A 16,185-nucleotide genomic window follows, 5' to 3' on the forward strand; every position below is an offset into this window, starting at 1 on the left:
CTGGCCTAGCGCCGCTTTTGGCCGCTTCTCAATTATCCGGGGCTAGCATTCGGATTTGTGCCCTAGCATTCGGATTTGTGCCGAAACGGCTTTCGGATTACCCCTCGCGTTTGCTCATGTCCGAACGTTATTCGGATATGAACCGGCACGCGACCGGAGCTATTCCCCGTTCTTCCTGCTGAAGGAGTATAAGACTGCTATGTCCAACAGAAGACTACCCCCTATCCAACAAACCTACCAATTACAGACCTCAAAAAAGAACCTTGGAATCATTCTTATTAGACTTTGCCTACCTCCCACAATCTACTATCCTCCTCGACATTCACGACTGCACCGTCACTATGAGTGCGACCAACGGAACCAACGCGAGCCAAGCCATCAACTTAGACCTCCGTGGTCTTACTCCCGCCCCGGTAACCCCCTTTAACGAGGATGGTTCTATTGACTACAACGCAATTCAACGCCTAGGCTCCTGGCTAGGTGGCATCGATGGAGTCAAGGGTCTCGTGGTTCTTGGGCATGCAGGAGAGGGCACATTCCTGACCCAAGACGAACAGGTATCTGTCATCAAGGCCTTCGTCAAGTCCGTTGGCAATAAGATTCCCATCATTGCTGGCATTACAGGTGAGGGCACGGAGGTCGCTGCCCTCGAGGCCCAGCGAGCCAAGGCAGCTGGAGCGTCCGCGGGCCTCTTGTATCCTTCACACGGCTGGCTCCGCTTCGGCTACCAGCCAGGTGCGCCTCAGGATCGGTACAGAGTTGTCTATGAGTGCAGTGGCCTCCCCCTTATTCTTTTCCAGTACCCGGATAATACCAAGGCGACATACAACCTGCAGACTCTGCTGGATATTTCGGCGCAACCTGGTGTCTTTGCCATGAAGAACGGTGTGCGCAATATGCGCCGCTGGGATACCGAAATACCCGTCATTAAGAAGGAGAGGCCAGATCTGCAGATTTTGACTTGCCATGATGAGTATCTGTTGCATACCGTCTTTGATGTCGATGGTATGCTGGTTGGCTACGGAAACATTGCCCCTGAGCCGTTGATAGAGATGATCAAGGCCGGCAAGGAGAGAAATTACCCCGCTGCGCGTGCGCTGCACAATACCTTGTTGCCACTCACCAAAACTGTTTATCATCGTGGCTCGCACATGGAGGGGACCGTCGCGCTTAAGCATGCACTTGTCGCCCGCGGGATCCTCAACCATGCAACGGTGCGATCACCCCTCCTACCTCTGGAGGAGGGAGCGGAGACGGAGATCCATTCTGCCGTTAAGTTGGCTGGCCTGAGTCGGGTAATTTAAAATAACATACACTTGAAGCGGTATGGGCCATGTCGTCGGCCTCTGCATGGAGCTCGGATTTGGGGCCTAAGAGTTTCAAAATAGAATTTCGAGAGTACGGCGTGTACAGGCAGAACACTCCCCTCAATTGATTCTCATTTTCTACATCTACAGTTCTGAGGATATATACTCACGTCAAGTATACTTCCAATATATATAGAAGGTTCCGCCATCCTCTGTTCAATCCACCCTGTAGCGTTGTACCGTTCTTCTGCCGCCGGGTGTTCGTGGTCGTGAAATCTTTGGTCGCCAGGCGTTGGGTACGACCACGGAGCCGAGCTATATACGCCGACATTTTCACAGTTGCATATTGCTAGGTCGAATATCTTCGCATAGACTCCAGCATTCCAGATAGATTCGTTTACACTATTTACCTAGCAGTGCTTTATGCTGCAAATAATATTCCAGATCTCCCCCAGCTCGTATTCCAGGTCTGCCAATAATCACTCTTCTTCACTTTATTTAAAAATCATCCTCTGGGATGAATGCTGGTTTTGTCCCTTGCGTACCCTGGGATGCATACTCGCATCTAACTCATATAGCCTATAATCTCTTCAAGAGAAGTTACAAATGTTGATGTGTGTTTTTTCACGAAATCCAAATCTTCCTACTATAGGTCGAGCGCTTGGTGTCTGCTAGTAGGTTTGCTGGGCTTTACGAAGTACTACAATCGCTAATCAAAGGTATTTGAACACTGCCCCACTTCCGCGTCACATCTTCCCAACCTCTTCCCCAACCCATCCTTTTCAAATGGCTATTAGCTGCCATTGCGATGCCCGAAATACGCTAATTTGGGCTTGAAATAAGCGGAAATCGCGGGAGAAAAGAAGAACTGACTGCTGAAGAACGCGCTGAAATTCTCATTGCAGTATCCTCTGGTGAAAGTCAGCAGCCCTTGCTCAGCTTTAATGATATTAGAACTCAGCTTCGAATCTGAAAATGGATTTGAGTCTACGCACTTTTCGTCTTTGATTCTGCCGGCATTCGACCCGCCTGGGTTGCCCCGATTGCTCGAGGAGAGATAAAGATTATTTGCCCCCTCTCGGTCCCGCGACCCCTCTTATTTCCGTTCTCTTTCCTATCGTCTCCCACGATGAGCGACAAATAAAAGATAACAGGGAAATTCTATCTATTTGCTAGAGGGCTCGTGCGTGCTCTTATCAATAGATAAATAGACACATTAGTGCCAAGGACCCAAGATCCTACCGACAGTACCCCGAACCCCGAAATCTGGGTTGGGGGCTTGTCCAGTACAGGCTTCATATATAAAATCAGATATCAAGCTGTTAAGCACGTGGCATTGTGGCTGGACAGTTTCACACAGTTCTAATAGTTTGAAGACTTGTCTCGTCCTTTTCTCCCTCCCATTGTTCAGTTCCTTCGAATTGGTTCGTCATAGTAGCGAAACTCAGCATGGATATCAGTGGCAACCCCTTCGGCGACCCTTGCTTGTCTTATCTTGTTACCGCTCTTGTGTTCTTGGCAATCATTGTCCTCTATCACAAGTCAAAAAATTCTCGTCTCATCGCGAAGGACAAATCCCAGGCTGATACGATTAGTGGTCCGAGTTCGAAGACACAATCCCATCTAAAGCTGGATCGAAATCCTGGCACATGGACGCCCAGCCCCTTTAAGACGCCGGTGCCAACCCCATATCCGGACTGGTCAATGGAGACTACCAAGCCGCTGCCCTACCGCGCATTCCGATATGGCCCCAAGTACAACGTCAATATGGGTCTTCGGACAGCGGACTTGGAGCAATGGATAGAACTGGATAATCGTTTCCCCAGGTTTCACGCCGACAAGGCTCGCCGACTCGCTGAAAGGGGAGAAAAGTGTGTCCATACCCATCCCGATGCGTACCCCGCAGCAATAGAATTGCTCGAAGAATTAGCACAGCACTTGCCCGCCCGGTACCCGAGCTTGTTCAAGCGTACACCGGTCGGCATCGACAACGTATGGTCCGGGGAGTCCTTCAACATTATGCAACGCCCATTGAAGGAGGATCCCATGGCGATATGCGCACGCCTTGTACAGGACGACCTCGCGCTGATGGTAGAGCGGCCTGATGGGCAATACTACCTCCTGGCTGGGGCCATCCTTCTTGCCGGATTTTGGAGGCTCACTGATAAGCTTGGAATGCCACTCTCTGAGATTCATACCTCGGGAGACGTCCCTCATTTCAAGGAAAAGCTCGAGTCAGGCATGATGAAATTCTTTACCAGGCTCCGCTGCGAGACCATGTACTGCCGGAACAACTACTTCATACAAGTCGACGATTCCCTCCCGTGGAGTCACAGCATCGGCCAGGAGGACGACCAGGTTGTCAGCTGGAGCACGGCGGAAAAGGACAAGGCAATTTCCCACCACTGGTTTCGATCTGAGAGGCAATCGTTACGAAGGTTACCGAAGACTGGAGCCGTCTGCTTCACCATCAGGACCTATTTCGATCCCATTACAGAGGTTGCGCAAGAGGACTACGTGCCGGGGAGACTAGCTAGCGCTCTTCGTAGCTGGGATAGTACAGTAGCGAACTATAAAGGAAGGGAAAAGTATGAAAATGTGTTGTTGGAATACTTGGACAGAGAGCACCAGAAACAGCTTGATAAGGGACTAGATCTCTCCCGAGAAGATGAGGTCCGACGATATCCGTGGTGATACTAGGGGTAGAAGGAGACACAAGTGGATCGTCAACCACATGTACGAACCGTTACACCACGATAAGATAAATACGTCCTTATTGATTATGCCGCCACCAAAAAAATATCCCAACCGTAGAAAATTATGGCAAAGGAAGCAGCGAATGACCAAGGTTAGACATAAAGATGGTATAGGTGAAGTTTATTTAATGCGGTTGAAGTAGTGCAACAGATTTGCCTACTAATATAATAAAACAACTACGCTCATCGATTTCAGCCCCCGTTCTCATTGTGGATTGAATATATTCCTCGACATGAACGGACGCCCACAAGCCCCAGAGGCAGATTTGATAGGAACCCCCCTTCTCCGTTCGAGATCACTCCCTCTTCGTCTCTTCCTCAGGAGTTACAGCGCCCGGCTTGTGTCCTCCTGCGAGGCGGCCAGAAGGAGTACCCTGAGTAGGACTTACGAAACCGTCTGCCTCCCAATCAGAAAAGTACTTGCGATCCAAGCCTTGAATCTCGTCCTCTTCGCGAACTCGCAGATGAAGATATGGAAGTTTGTCGATGATGAAAAGCAAGAGACAGCTGATGACGAAACTCCACGAGGCACAAGTCACCGCCGCAGCGAGCTGATAGCCCATCTGCTTAAAGTTTTGCGCGTACCAACCCCCCTCATTGTTCGCCGTAACACCGTCCAAGGCCGGAACGAATGGCGCCGCAAAAAAGCCGGTAAGTATGTCACCAAAGACTCCACCCATTCCGTGGATGGCGAAGATGTCGAGACCTTCGTCGATGGAAATCAAGTACTTGTACTTGTTGACGTAGAAGCATCCAGTAGCAGTGATCCAACCGATCAGAGTCGCGGTGTACACCGGCACTAGTATCGGTCATCGTTAGTATCATGGTGTCGAATGGGTGTTACGAGGGGCATGGATCCCTACCAAAACCCGCTGCAGGAGTGATCCCCACGAGCCCGCTGATGATACCAGAGCAAAACCCGACAATGCTGCATTTCTTAGTGTAGGCGTATTCCAGGATGACCCAGGCTATACCGCCACCACTTGCAGATAGGTTCGTATTCATCACTGCATAGATGCTGCGGATGCTGAGGTTAGCGGTACTAGCTCCTATAGGACCAATTAGCACGTGTTGTTGAGACATTCCAAACTCGGGTTCTTGAATTTCTGACCATTAAAGGCAAGCCACCCAAACCAAATGAAAATGGTGCCGATCCCGACCAGGAAAGGGTTATGAGGCTTGAAGTGCGGCAGTTTAGGGTGGTGGCTCTCCTGGAATGGATCCTTGCGCCTGCCGAGCATTAAAGACCAGGCAAGGGCTCCGAAGCCGCTGGCAATATGGACAGGGCCAGAACCCGCAAAATCTAGGACACCCAGCTTCGCGAGCCACCCTGAAGGGTTCCACTCCCAATAGGCTAGACTTAAGATGCGAGTCAGTTCAAGCTTGGCATGCTTAGGTCTTCTGGGCCGGGTGAGCTTACAAGTAGTACACAAATGTTGTCCAGCAGAGAATGAAGAGTGTACTAGGCAGAAGCCGCCCACGTTCCAACATGGCACCAGCCAAGATCATGGCTGTTGCAGTCACGAAAGTGACACCAAATGCCGCGTAGAGGATATCTGGGATATCAGGGTTTGCCAGACTTGGGTAGGCTAAGACATTGTACAATACACCCTTGGACAGGTCGCCCAGGATTGGATTGGTCGTGTGTGCTTCGTAGAGGGAGTACCCGTACAGCCAGAACTGGATTGCCACGGCACACGCACAGAAGAGAGACTGGAAGACCATCGTCAAGGCCGATTTACGACGGTGCATACCGGCGTACAGGAAGCCGATGGCGGGCGTGATCTGCCAACATAACATGGTGGCGATGACCAAGAAGCAGAGGTCACCCTAATGCATAAAATCCCGGCCAGTTAGATACGCGGGAACGTCGACGTAAGTTGAGCCACTCCCTACCTTATTATATGGTGCGTTGACATCCTGCTCAAGCGGATTCGCTCCGAGAGGTTGCACATTGTAGTCCGGCCATTCCTCTACGGGAGGTAATGATTCAGCCATCTTTTGCTTCTAAAAACAAGAAACCGGTGGGTACGTCGTTATAACTCCAAGACCCGATTCTTCAGCCTCGAAGCTTGGATGGAAGTCGCGAGGCATGCCCAAGGAATTTATATGCTACAGGCCGCATATTTATGCATAGCAGTGAGACCAAGATGGCGCGCGAGCTATTCTATCAAGCTTATCTACCCACAAGCATTTCAAAGTTGCGGACCCACAATGACTGAGACCAGGATTGTCTTGGCAAGAACGTATTTCGATAAGGGTTCTTGATAAGCTGCACCGACGGAGAAAGGGACTGACTACGAAGTACATGGGATCCCGAAACATGTCTAAGGTGACATTCATTTAATGTATCCGAGCACGTCAAGCTTGCGTGGGGGCTGTTGGCACCGGGGTTTGCTGATACAAAGTGGTATAACCACTGCCCTGAATCCGGGATCCATGATCTCGGCGATAAGAAATGCAGATTCGGGTGTTGATAAAGATTCCCGTCTCGCTAACTGGCTGAGCCCTGCTCTTACTCACCCCCCAAATCCCAAAGAAGTATGATGCCCGGGCCTATCGAGGTAAAGCTGGAGAATGAGCAGTGATACCCGAGACATGTCTTGCACCGGTGAAGGGATCTAATCTTGCCACACTTTCGCGGAAGTGGTAGGAGCAAGTTTTCCCCCGCTCGTCCCGTATTTCAACAAATACTTTCGTTCGAAAAGTTGGACACGACATTTTCTACGACCCGTTATTCTCAAGGTCGAAATTAAGCAACATAGTAGTCGAGAGGAGAATGGGAACTTCCCTCAAATGTCTCCCATAGCAAACCATAGTCCAGGAGCTCCAAAGCTTCCCACGCAGCGAAGCGCGATTCATAATTGGTAAACTTGTGCAGTCAATACGCCGCTCGGCGGTGGCCTGGATTACCGAGCTGCCGGGACAATTGTATCGATGGTACATATCTAAGCTTATATCAATCATTGATAGCAAAAGCAAGTCATTGTGCTCTTCTGGTAGCATTTCGGGTAGTCGCTCATCCAGTAATACAGCACCAACAAAATTGACCCCCACCGCGTCATGTTGTAGAAATTCTTTCCTCATCCTCAGATACTCGAAAAAAAAAAAAAAATGTTGCTGTCGTTACGGACCTAATTGACGAGGTCGGCGATTGAAGTTGGATATCTGTACCAGCGACCGATAACGGTCACCTCTTCCTAATATTCTACGGAGGCTTGGATTAACTTGTGGGCCTCAGTAGCATCCAAGCAGAGGTAAAACTGGAAAGCCTGGACAGCTCCTTGAGGGGGGACTTCGTGCTAAATGCAATGCAGGATATGGGCTAGGATTCTTATGTCCGCTAACCAAGTTCAGGCATCTTTAGAATCGCGCAAACGCTCTATATGATATCTACCTGACACCAATGAAGCACTGTCAACAGTCATTCAGACTACTTTCAGTATACGTAAGCTTTTGAGTAGGTCCGGAATCCTTCCACGCAGCTACTACTGGGCTTTTCTAGGAACCGCGAGATGTACTCGGTGGCATTCCGATCTTGTTTCGACGCTGAACTCAGCCTTGCGGAGTTCCCAGTAATCTGGATACCCGCCGGACTGCTCCCAGTCATTTAAGGCTACAATGCGAGACGGAGATTTTCCACTGAAACAATAATATGGCTTGGGTGAAGATCAGGGTAGTGGCACCCCCGAAGCGTTGGTGGATGTAAGCCGCGATGGTTCTGGTAGCAGCGCGCAAATTGCGGTCACACCTTGCCTGGGGAAATCATCGAACGGAGTTGATGCGAGGGAGGGAGAGGCGTGGAGGCCGATATGAGGAGTATTGGGCTCCGCCGCTTTCTCTATGACAGAAGGACAGCAGGGCTTTTAAAGATGCTTAACCTACTATAAAAAACGAGTCTACCTGGCCGACTGGAGCGTAGACTTCAAGAGGTTATATAGACACCGATACTAGGATTATCAATATAAAAGATCTTACCTCGATTATCGGGGTTGTCCCGCCAGGTGTTAATAAATTAACTTGTGCCTGCACTTGCAGCTCTCGTCGATTGCCACATTGACACTGCTGCTGTCTGTTGCTGACCTGCAGATCTTTGTATCGTTTGGCATTGCTACCGTCCGTCCCTAATATGTACAATGCTGGTTACTACGCAAGTCGCCACGTCGACCGTTCTAACATGCCGTCCTTGAGAGCGCAATCTCGGAGCTTCAGCAGGCCGACACGCTCCCAGTATGTTTGTTTATAAGTCGTTGACTTCTGTTGTTGTTTCTGGACGACGAGTATGTAGGTATCGTGCTTGTCAAGTGACGCATCCGAATTTCCTAGTACGATGCCTGTCCACAGCTTCTGCAGTAACGCCGATCGCGAAAAGCCGGCTTTCTTGTATCTAGCGCCGGCGTTGTCATAGTCTTTCTGAGTGAGTGAAAACTCGCCCTGCCAAACGCCGTCGCCGGCGCAAACCGTGCCCGTCCACTCGCCGGGCTCGAGATACGTACCCTTGGGCTTGCGAAGTTGGACTTTTGCTGCGCTCGCCGTGATCTCGAGGGCGTGGTACTGAGCAGACAAGAGATCCCTGCTGCTGTCAGCAGCCGTGCTCAACTGGTTATAGTAGCGGCTCCAAGGCACCGCACCGGGGCCTTGGTCCCGAGGTATGATGGACACATCCACGTTAAAGCCATAAGCATGGCGGATAGGAGGCCGGCCCCAGAAGTGGAAGGGCTTACTCTCGACTACACCGTGCCAGCCAGTCCACGACCAGCTTGGAAAACCGGATCGCCTGTGGGCTGGCTTCTGGAGACGCCAGCAGAGCCCATTGATAAAGCCATCGAGAGCGAGACAGGCAGGGACAGTACTCTTGCCATTACTGTTAGGCTTGCTATCAGTGATATGTAGAACGGGCACTCCGCACACATGGTACACGGGCGTGTTTCTTTGCTCGGCAAGCAGCTGCAGGATGCCGAGCATCGCGTTGAGAGCGTCGGATGGCAGGGATAGCTGTCGTGCCGTATACTCCGCCAAAAGGCCGAAGAGACCGGTGCCGTCATCGTCAGAGGCCATCCCGGCCACTATATACGGCTTGTACATCCAAAGTGGCTCCATAAGGCGCGGCTTATACCCAGACATTCCTTGTTCCACGGTGGGCGGCAAGCGGAGCGCTTCGCGGCAGAGCATATCACGGCACTCATAAGAAATCTCATACTCTGAGAAATAGAGGCGGCGGCGTGCGAGCAGTCCCTCCTGGTAAGTCCATCCCCGCGTAACCCAAGTTGAGCTCAAGCGGATGTAGTGTGTTGGGTCTGGAGGGATGCGCACAAGTTCGTGGCCTTGGACAAGCGCGCCGGGTAGCTGGGTGCGCCGGGCAGGCCTGCCGACGCACCTGTGCTAGTCACCGCCACCAAAGTCACTTCGGCGTTGGCATACACGGTGTGCATATGCCGCAGCTGCTCCTGCTTGATAGCCTCATCGCCTGTTTGCACAATGCAATGCTGATCTACCATAAGTACGCATAGCCAAGCTCGAGCGTCACGCGGATAGCATCTTCAATGACAGCCTCAACATTACCGCTGCCCTCGTCATCTAGGCTTTTCTGTAGTCGCTTCTATTGTAGCTTTGGCTGGCCCGGCTTTGGCTGGCGCCAGACGTAGCTCAGAGCCACATACAATAACGCGGGCTACCCGATTTGTAATTATTCCCTTCGATGATGCGCCGCGTGGCACACTCGATGAGGCGGAAGTGAGGCACAGTGGCAAGTTTGTGCGGGTTGCACAGCTGCGAGTGGTTCTGACGACAGCACGAGATCCAGCCCCTAGCTACGCCCAAGTCGCTTTCACCGACAGCCAGACGTGGGATGGTCACAGCATTGGTCTTATCTGGGCAATTGCTCCCAAGGCGTGCGATAAACCCGGCTGATAGGACTCCGTCGACAATCTCAATACCAAGCTTGTCGCGGCTCTGACGACCCGAGCGGACTTGTAGGGAAAGGAAGTCGTCCCCTTCGCTATCCATCGAGTCCGCTGCCACGACAGCGAGAACCATCGTATCGACCCAAGGTTCCCTGAACCACATATGCCAGCAAAGCAACTCTCCGTGGCGAAGCCAGGATTGTGTGGTCGAGAAGCTCACGAGGCTGTGGCCCCCTTCGGCGCCAGCGCGAGGGCGTACTGCAACAACTAGACGACACAGCGGACACGTCCTCACCTCCCAGCTCTCATCAACCCTGCCCAATTTGGCGATTACGCGTCCTCTGTGCTTGGTATGACGGCTCGAAAATGCGGCACCAAGGTCGATCGCCGCGCACACCGAGCATAAGCTTGCCATGCTTTCCGCTACCCGCTCACCAACGTATTCCTGCTGCGCGCCCAACGGTAGGCGGTACTCTCTGGCAATTTCTGAATGTAGCTTCTGCTGTAGCGACCATGACAGCTTAGTGGGTCTGTCGAAATGAGAATCAGATCCTGGTGGGTGGTTGCAGTTTTCATGGGATGACCGCTGTCGGTATTGCCTTTCTTGTTGCGGAGAACGTCTGGGCCCAGTCGGTTCATCCATCTTGTCTTTTACGCCAGAATCACTGCTACCATATGATACAGAGTCCCTGGCCAAGACTGTTTCATCGGATACCGTAGCACCACGTGCTCGCAAAAGCGCCATGGTGACCGTACCGCCTTTTTTTGGTTGCGAGAGCCAAGGGGCTGAGGCCATTCCGCCCTCGCCGGTTCACGTCAAGGTCTGCCCTCGCGAGGAGAAGCTCGACAAATTCCCTGCTGTTGTGAAATCGGAATGCCCGAAGCAGCGGAGTCAACCCCTCGGCATCCTCCGCGTTGGGGTCGACGGCCGGAACGCGAAGTAGCCGCCGCAGCACTTCTTTACGGCGATCGGTCCTCTAATCATGAATCGAATCGGAGCTGAACACTAATGACAATGGGCTTCTCCCGGTTGTATCGCGTACATCCGGGTTGATGCCGTCTACTGCGAGGAGGGAGTTAACGTGCTCCACTTCACTAGCTTCCGCAGCAAGAGAAAGAGCTGTCCGGCCCTCTATGTCGGTGAGATTAGCGTTAATGCCTGGGATCCTAAGAAGCGCTTTCTTCACCTCTTCCCCCTCCTTGGAGAAAGATGAACGAGACGCTTTGCAGAGTGCTGTCTGGCCTCACGAGTCCTGGATATTTGGGCCGATGCCTGCGACCGTTGAGAGCTGCTTGACAATCTCCCCCTTACCAGCCAAGGCACCTATCATCAGCGGAGTGTTTCCCCTCTGGTCCTTTCCGTTCGGGTCGATGCCGGGTGTGGATAGCAACAGTTGAACCACGTTTTAACGTCCCCGACTGGCTGCGCATTGCAGCGCCGTTCCTTCTTCGGCATGGCGATGGTCTACGCTGATGGCGTTGACGTCGACTCGTCTTGTATCCAACAATACCCGCACCACGTCCGCATATCCCCGTTCGGCTGCTTGAACTAGCGGCGTTCTCTGGTGTCCACTCTCGGGGTCCGCCTCCGGGTGCTGCAGAATAGCCTCGACGAGTCCCAGACTCCCATTACGGGCCGCGAGGGATAGTGGTGTATAACCGAGGCTGTCCCTGGAGTTAGGATTAACCCGACCGCTAGCGATCAGGTGGCGCACTACGCCCTCGTAGGGTTGCCACCCCTTGGGGCGATATCCGTCTTCCGGATCCACGGCCCACATGAGCGGTGTTCGGCCCCCGTCGTCTGGGCTGTCCGGGTTGACCGCTCCGGTTACCAGCAGCTCGGCCACAACGGTCTCGTGAGCACGCTCCGCTGCGTATGACAGAGCAGTGCGCCCATTCTTGTCCGTCTGGTCAGGATTTACCCTTACGTCCGCTACCAGCATCTTGGCCACCTCAACAAACCCCCCCTCGGCCGCCAGGCTAAATGCCGTGAGCTCACGATGATCTCCTTTCAAGTCCGGCTGAATGCCTTCTGTGTCCAGCAACAAGCGGACGACATTCGCGTTACCACGCCTAGCCGCCTCCATGAGCGGGCTACGTTGGTAGAATGTATCATAGTTGTAGGATGTATCTCTCTCTTCAGTGTATGTATAGAGCGCGTTAACGTCAGCGCCGTGCTTGGCTGGAAGGTCCCGGACGATTCTGCAGCACCCTCCGCTTGCGGCGAAACCTAGCAGCTTCGAGGCAGGCTCAACGGCATCCTTGGCCGCGTTGTTGTCGGAACTGCCATGGCTAGAATCCCGCCCCGGGTCACATTTGTTGAGCAGGGCCAGGGCCACGTCTTCGTATCCGTTGCGAATTGCCAAGCCCACTACACTGATAGCAGTAGATGGGCCTCCCCGTTCCCTCAACTTCACGAATGGATCAATACCCCCTGCGTGCGCCAGAAGCTTGGCGGTTTTCCGGTGACCATGCTTGAGAGCGATGGAGAGAGGGGTCTGGCCTTCTACACTGGGGTTCAAGTCCGACAGCCGCCCACTCGCCAACAACAGGCGCACGACGGCTGTATGGCCGTGCCGGGCCGCGTACCACAACGGCATAGCTTGGTCGAGGTCCACCAGGTTACGATTGGCGCCACGGGCGAGCAGCCACGCTACTGCAACGGCGTGGCCGTTTTTGGCGGCGAGTGCCAGCGCTGTGCAGCCATGGTCATCGCGCACGTCGACGTCCACGCGCGCGCCAACACCGACCAGAAAGTACCGCAACCACGTCCCCATTGCCGGCCCTAGAGGGCGTACGCGAGGGACTTCTAAGCCTTGTCGTTGGTTGTATCGCTGATCCTGTCGAACGACTCTAATATCTCACCTATATTGTTATTAGGATCGGTCAAATTGAGTACGGGACATGTAGGAGGTGTAGGTAGCGGTGATTAATCAAGAGTGGGTGAGCGCCTGTGAAGTCGACGAGTTGAGATGACGATAGCGTGTGTACAGACTTCAGATAGATCCTTTACGAATATACTCTAGATTTCGTCTGGTTTGAGAAGGATCGTCGATTTGTTATGGTGGGATAAACATATTTTAACCATCGCGGCGGAGACTGGAAGACTTTGCCTACGGCTGTTGGGCATTAATCAAGCTTGGGTAGCAATCCTGTTCAGCCGGGGCAGGCTCGCTGTTGCCTACCACTATAAACCGCTATACATGTTACAATCGTAATAAGACCATGTAGCTCATGGTCTATCAGGTGGGTACAGCTGGGGTTAGGGCGGTGGTGCCCGCTCTTTTTGACCCAAGCCTGGTCGTGCGCATGGGCCGGGCCTCTTCCACGGTTGCGCTCAGTGTGCTCCTCACTCATTTTGCATCGTCGTCCACTCTCAACCTCAATCGAGCAGGGCTTAACTCTTGCTGGATTCCCAGTTCAGAACCCCCGCTTGAGGTCATCGCCTGCCCTTCTTAGTTGTGCTTCTGGTGAATATCGTTGCCCTAACCCGAATCGGGAGGAAGTCACCATTATATGAACAAACCGCTAAGGCTCTCCGGGTATTACCCTTAGGTGATATTAGACGGATATTGATCTAGTGGTTGGACTGTCCCAAAGCTTCAGGCGCCGATGTGTCCAGCACTCTTCGATTGTTAGAAACTGCTGGTGCTGCCCTACCTGGAAGCATGGGCTCTCTCATTTCCTCCCTTTCCCTTCCTCCATTAAGAGACACATTGTATTATACCGAGGTTTGCCAACATGGTCTAGCGATCGGTTCCGCTTTTCTCCATTAGATAACGGAGCGTGCTTTCTTTGGGAGGGATCGTCAACTGACGCAAGGCAGCCTCAACGGAGCAAGAAGAAAGGGGAAGAGGAAGATCCTGGAGATGCTAGGGGATGAGGGTCAACGAAGATGACCATGTCTGCATGCTGTTGGGGGTGCTACCCAAAGTGTGGGAAGATAGTGTTTCGCGGTAGAATTTCTTGAAGGCTGGCCTTTCACAGCTTAGTAGAAACGTTTCCAAATTCGTCCATTTATTGCCCACAGATCCTGTTGACGCTAGCCGTTGAGCGAATCAAGGGAACGCGTGCCCGCTCCCTCCAGCACCTCAAATGGGGGTGGGAATGACCTGAATCTGCCATGGGAGCCGTGCATCGCCAATCAGGCGTGGCTGGTGACAAGCCACCAAGCAATCACGAATCCAGAAAGAGACAGAAGCTATCTTGGACATTCAGCTCTCGAGGAACGTCCCCGTTTCCATTCCTCCCCGGGTCGTAATTTATCATCTCGAAGCATTCTGGCGTACTCATGGCAAGGTCCTTTATCGAGAAAATCGTCATTCAATCCCTCGAATACTACTCATTATTATCGGCTTGACCATGGATAAAGTGCAACCCAACTTTCTTAACGGAGGCCCGACATTTAAAGGGGTCGACCCTGCCCTCGTCAACCCAGATGCGACCGGGCCGCTGCAGGGAAGCACCTTAGCAACCAGGATTGCGACCTCAAGTTCTGTAATCACTCCCGGTCCGGACGCCGTCGAGATTCCCGAACTATGTGGCTTCAAAGACCGCACGACACCCTTCATGTGCGCCTCTGGAGAGACGTGCATGTTTAACACGGACATTTATGCCGCTGCGTGCTGCACCGGCGACTCCTGCCCCTGGAAGACGACGTGTTGTGGGTATTCGATGTCCGATCCTGCGCCCAGTGTTTGCGGCAACGGATTGAGTTATGCAGCGTGGTTGGTGCTTCTTTTTCTTGATCCCGGCGACTAGCTGTGCTCTGTGCTAATCGACTGCCAAGTGCTGCTTCGGGTGCCTATTCACTAAACTCTCGCTGCATTACATACCGGTTTGAATCCGGATTTACCATGTACGCAGCGTGCTGGACGTTCCCTGCCTACTCTGAGTCCATCCACTTCACGACCGCAGGCGCCACGACGGCCTGGCCTGGTCTGCCGAGACTTACGGGCTCGAATGGGCCGCCTATGAAGACGACATCCACAGCCGCAGTCGAGACTGTCGTGGTGAAATCTACAAATACTGGTGCCGTAGCAGGGAGCGTCGTTGGTGGGATCGTACTGGGATTTCTGCTCGCAGTTGGCGGCTGGTTCTTCTATCGTTGGCTCACCGCGAAAAGGTTAGCTAGGCTAGCTCCCACAAGCCACAACCAGGTTCAGCAGTACTACGAAAGGCAGGAGATGGATGCAGCGCAGGCCCCGGGTGGATACATCCAGAGCTACTCACCGGATCATGCGTACGGGGTCGTTCCCTCTCCTCAACAGCCGTATGCAGGTCCAGAAGCGAATGCACCAGCTAGACACGAATTGGGGACGACCTCACAATAAAGATATGCGAGCAAACCGTTACTGAGTATTGGCGAGATAATAGTACGACGCATGAACCCGATCTTATGAAATAGTAAACTAATGTGAGAGCGAGTGGTTAACATCTCGCTTGAAGAACGCGTTGCGTATCCTCGGAGAGCTGACAACACCGGCATGTCAAATCCAATACAGATCTCTTAAATAAAGTTCTTTTATTTTTTTTTCTCCCCGTCAGCTGACTTCGCTGTTCTGAGGACGTAGATCATGATACACATCACCCATATCTGTGAAGACAGCCTTGGTCTTCTCATGGTTATTCCCTTGGTGGCCATATCTGGACCGCCGAGGAAAGGAAGCGGCTTTGCTCCGCCTCCGCGATGGTCAGCTCCAAAGTCAGAATTTCCTTCTTCCTCCTTTTGGCTAATCTATATTAAGAGATTTGGTAAATATCCTGCCATGCTTTCTGTACGACGGGGCTCCCATGCCCTTGGCTTTCTCTTCCATAAAAATGATGTTTTTTCCCTCGCAGAGAATTCCTCGAAATCAGGATTCGCAGTTCCAAGGAGAGGCACGCAGGAGATGCTCGAAGGCCAAGAGCTGACACCATCGATCAGTTAACTTCGTTTATAATCGGTGATAAAGCGCAAAATGCGTATCGGCCACGTTGCTTAGCGTTCCGACATGAACGTGTCAGAGGATGCATCCTGTTGATCCACAAAGTTCGGAGAGGGACAAGGGTCTGGTGATAAAGAACCGAGTTTCCAGCATTGTTAAACACCCGAATCCCCTCCTTCAGATTAGAAACTGCCAATGGTACGATGGCTAGTGTTTTGCGGGAAATTCTATTATTGTAAACAGACGCTGTGGTAGAGTTCTTGCGTTGAGTAGCTTTGATCCACGTTCTGTC

At 52.4% G+C, this 16,185-nt stretch overlaps 3 protein-coding genes and 2 pseudogenes across 3 annotated transcripts; 3 read left to right on the forward strand and 2 right to left on the reverse strand.

Moving 5' to 3' along the window:
- Window positions 1-341: 341 nt before the first annotated feature.
- SAPIO_CDS1641 lies at window positions 342-1,304 on the forward strand (annotated as a pseudogene; the record flags this gene model as incomplete).
- A 1,452-nt stretch (window positions 1,305-2,756) lies between these two features.
- Window positions 2,757-4,001, forward strand: SAPIO_CDS1642 (annotated as a pseudogene; the record flags this gene model as incomplete).
- A 358-nt stretch (window positions 4,002-4,359) lies between these two features.
- SAPIO_CDS1643 (putative ammonium transporter protein) lies at window positions 4,360-6,061 on the reverse strand (the record flags this gene model as incomplete). Its single annotated transcript, XM_016784867.1, has 5 exons — window positions 4,360-4,862; window positions 4,927-5,112; window positions 5,175-5,422; window positions 5,484-5,893; window positions 5,960-6,061. 5 exons carry the CDS (start codon window positions 6,059-6,061, stop codon window positions 4,360-4,362), a joined length of 1,449 nt encoding a protein of 482 aa, XP_016645624.1.
- A 2,148-nt stretch (window positions 6,062-8,209) lies between these two features.
- SAPIO_CDS1644 (1-alkyl-2-acetylglycerophosphocholine esterase) lies at window positions 8,210-12,743 on the reverse strand (the record flags this gene model as incomplete). The annotated part of the gene is made up of 6 exons (XM_016784868.1): window positions 8,210-9,440; window positions 9,559-9,640; window positions 9,724-10,496; window positions 10,723-10,943; window positions 11,010-11,098; window positions 11,378-12,743. 6 exons carry the CDS (start codon window positions 12,741-12,743, stop codon window positions 8,210-8,212), a joined length of 3,762 nt encoding a protein of 1,253 aa, XP_016645625.1.
- Window positions 12,744-14,328: 1,585 nt separating this feature from the next.
- Window positions 14,329-15,299, forward strand: SAPIO_CDS1645 (uncharacterized protein; the record flags this gene model as incomplete). Its single annotated transcript, XM_016784869.1, has 2 exons — window positions 14,329-14,693; window positions 14,756-15,299. The coding sequence occupies 2 exons, from the start codon at window positions 14,329-14,331 to the stop codon at window positions 15,297-15,299; spliced, it is 909 nt and encodes a 302-aa protein (XP_016645626.1).
- Window positions 15,300-16,185: the final 886 nt, after the last annotated feature.

This window comes from Scedosporium apiospermum, assembly GCF_000732125.1.
Source record: "Scedosporium apiospermum strain IHEM 14462 chromosome Unknown SEQ_SAPIO_0066, whole genome shotgun sequence".
Lineage (NCBI taxonomy): Eukaryota > Fungi > Ascomycota > Sordariomycetes > Microascales > Microascaceae > Scedosporium > Scedosporium apiospermum.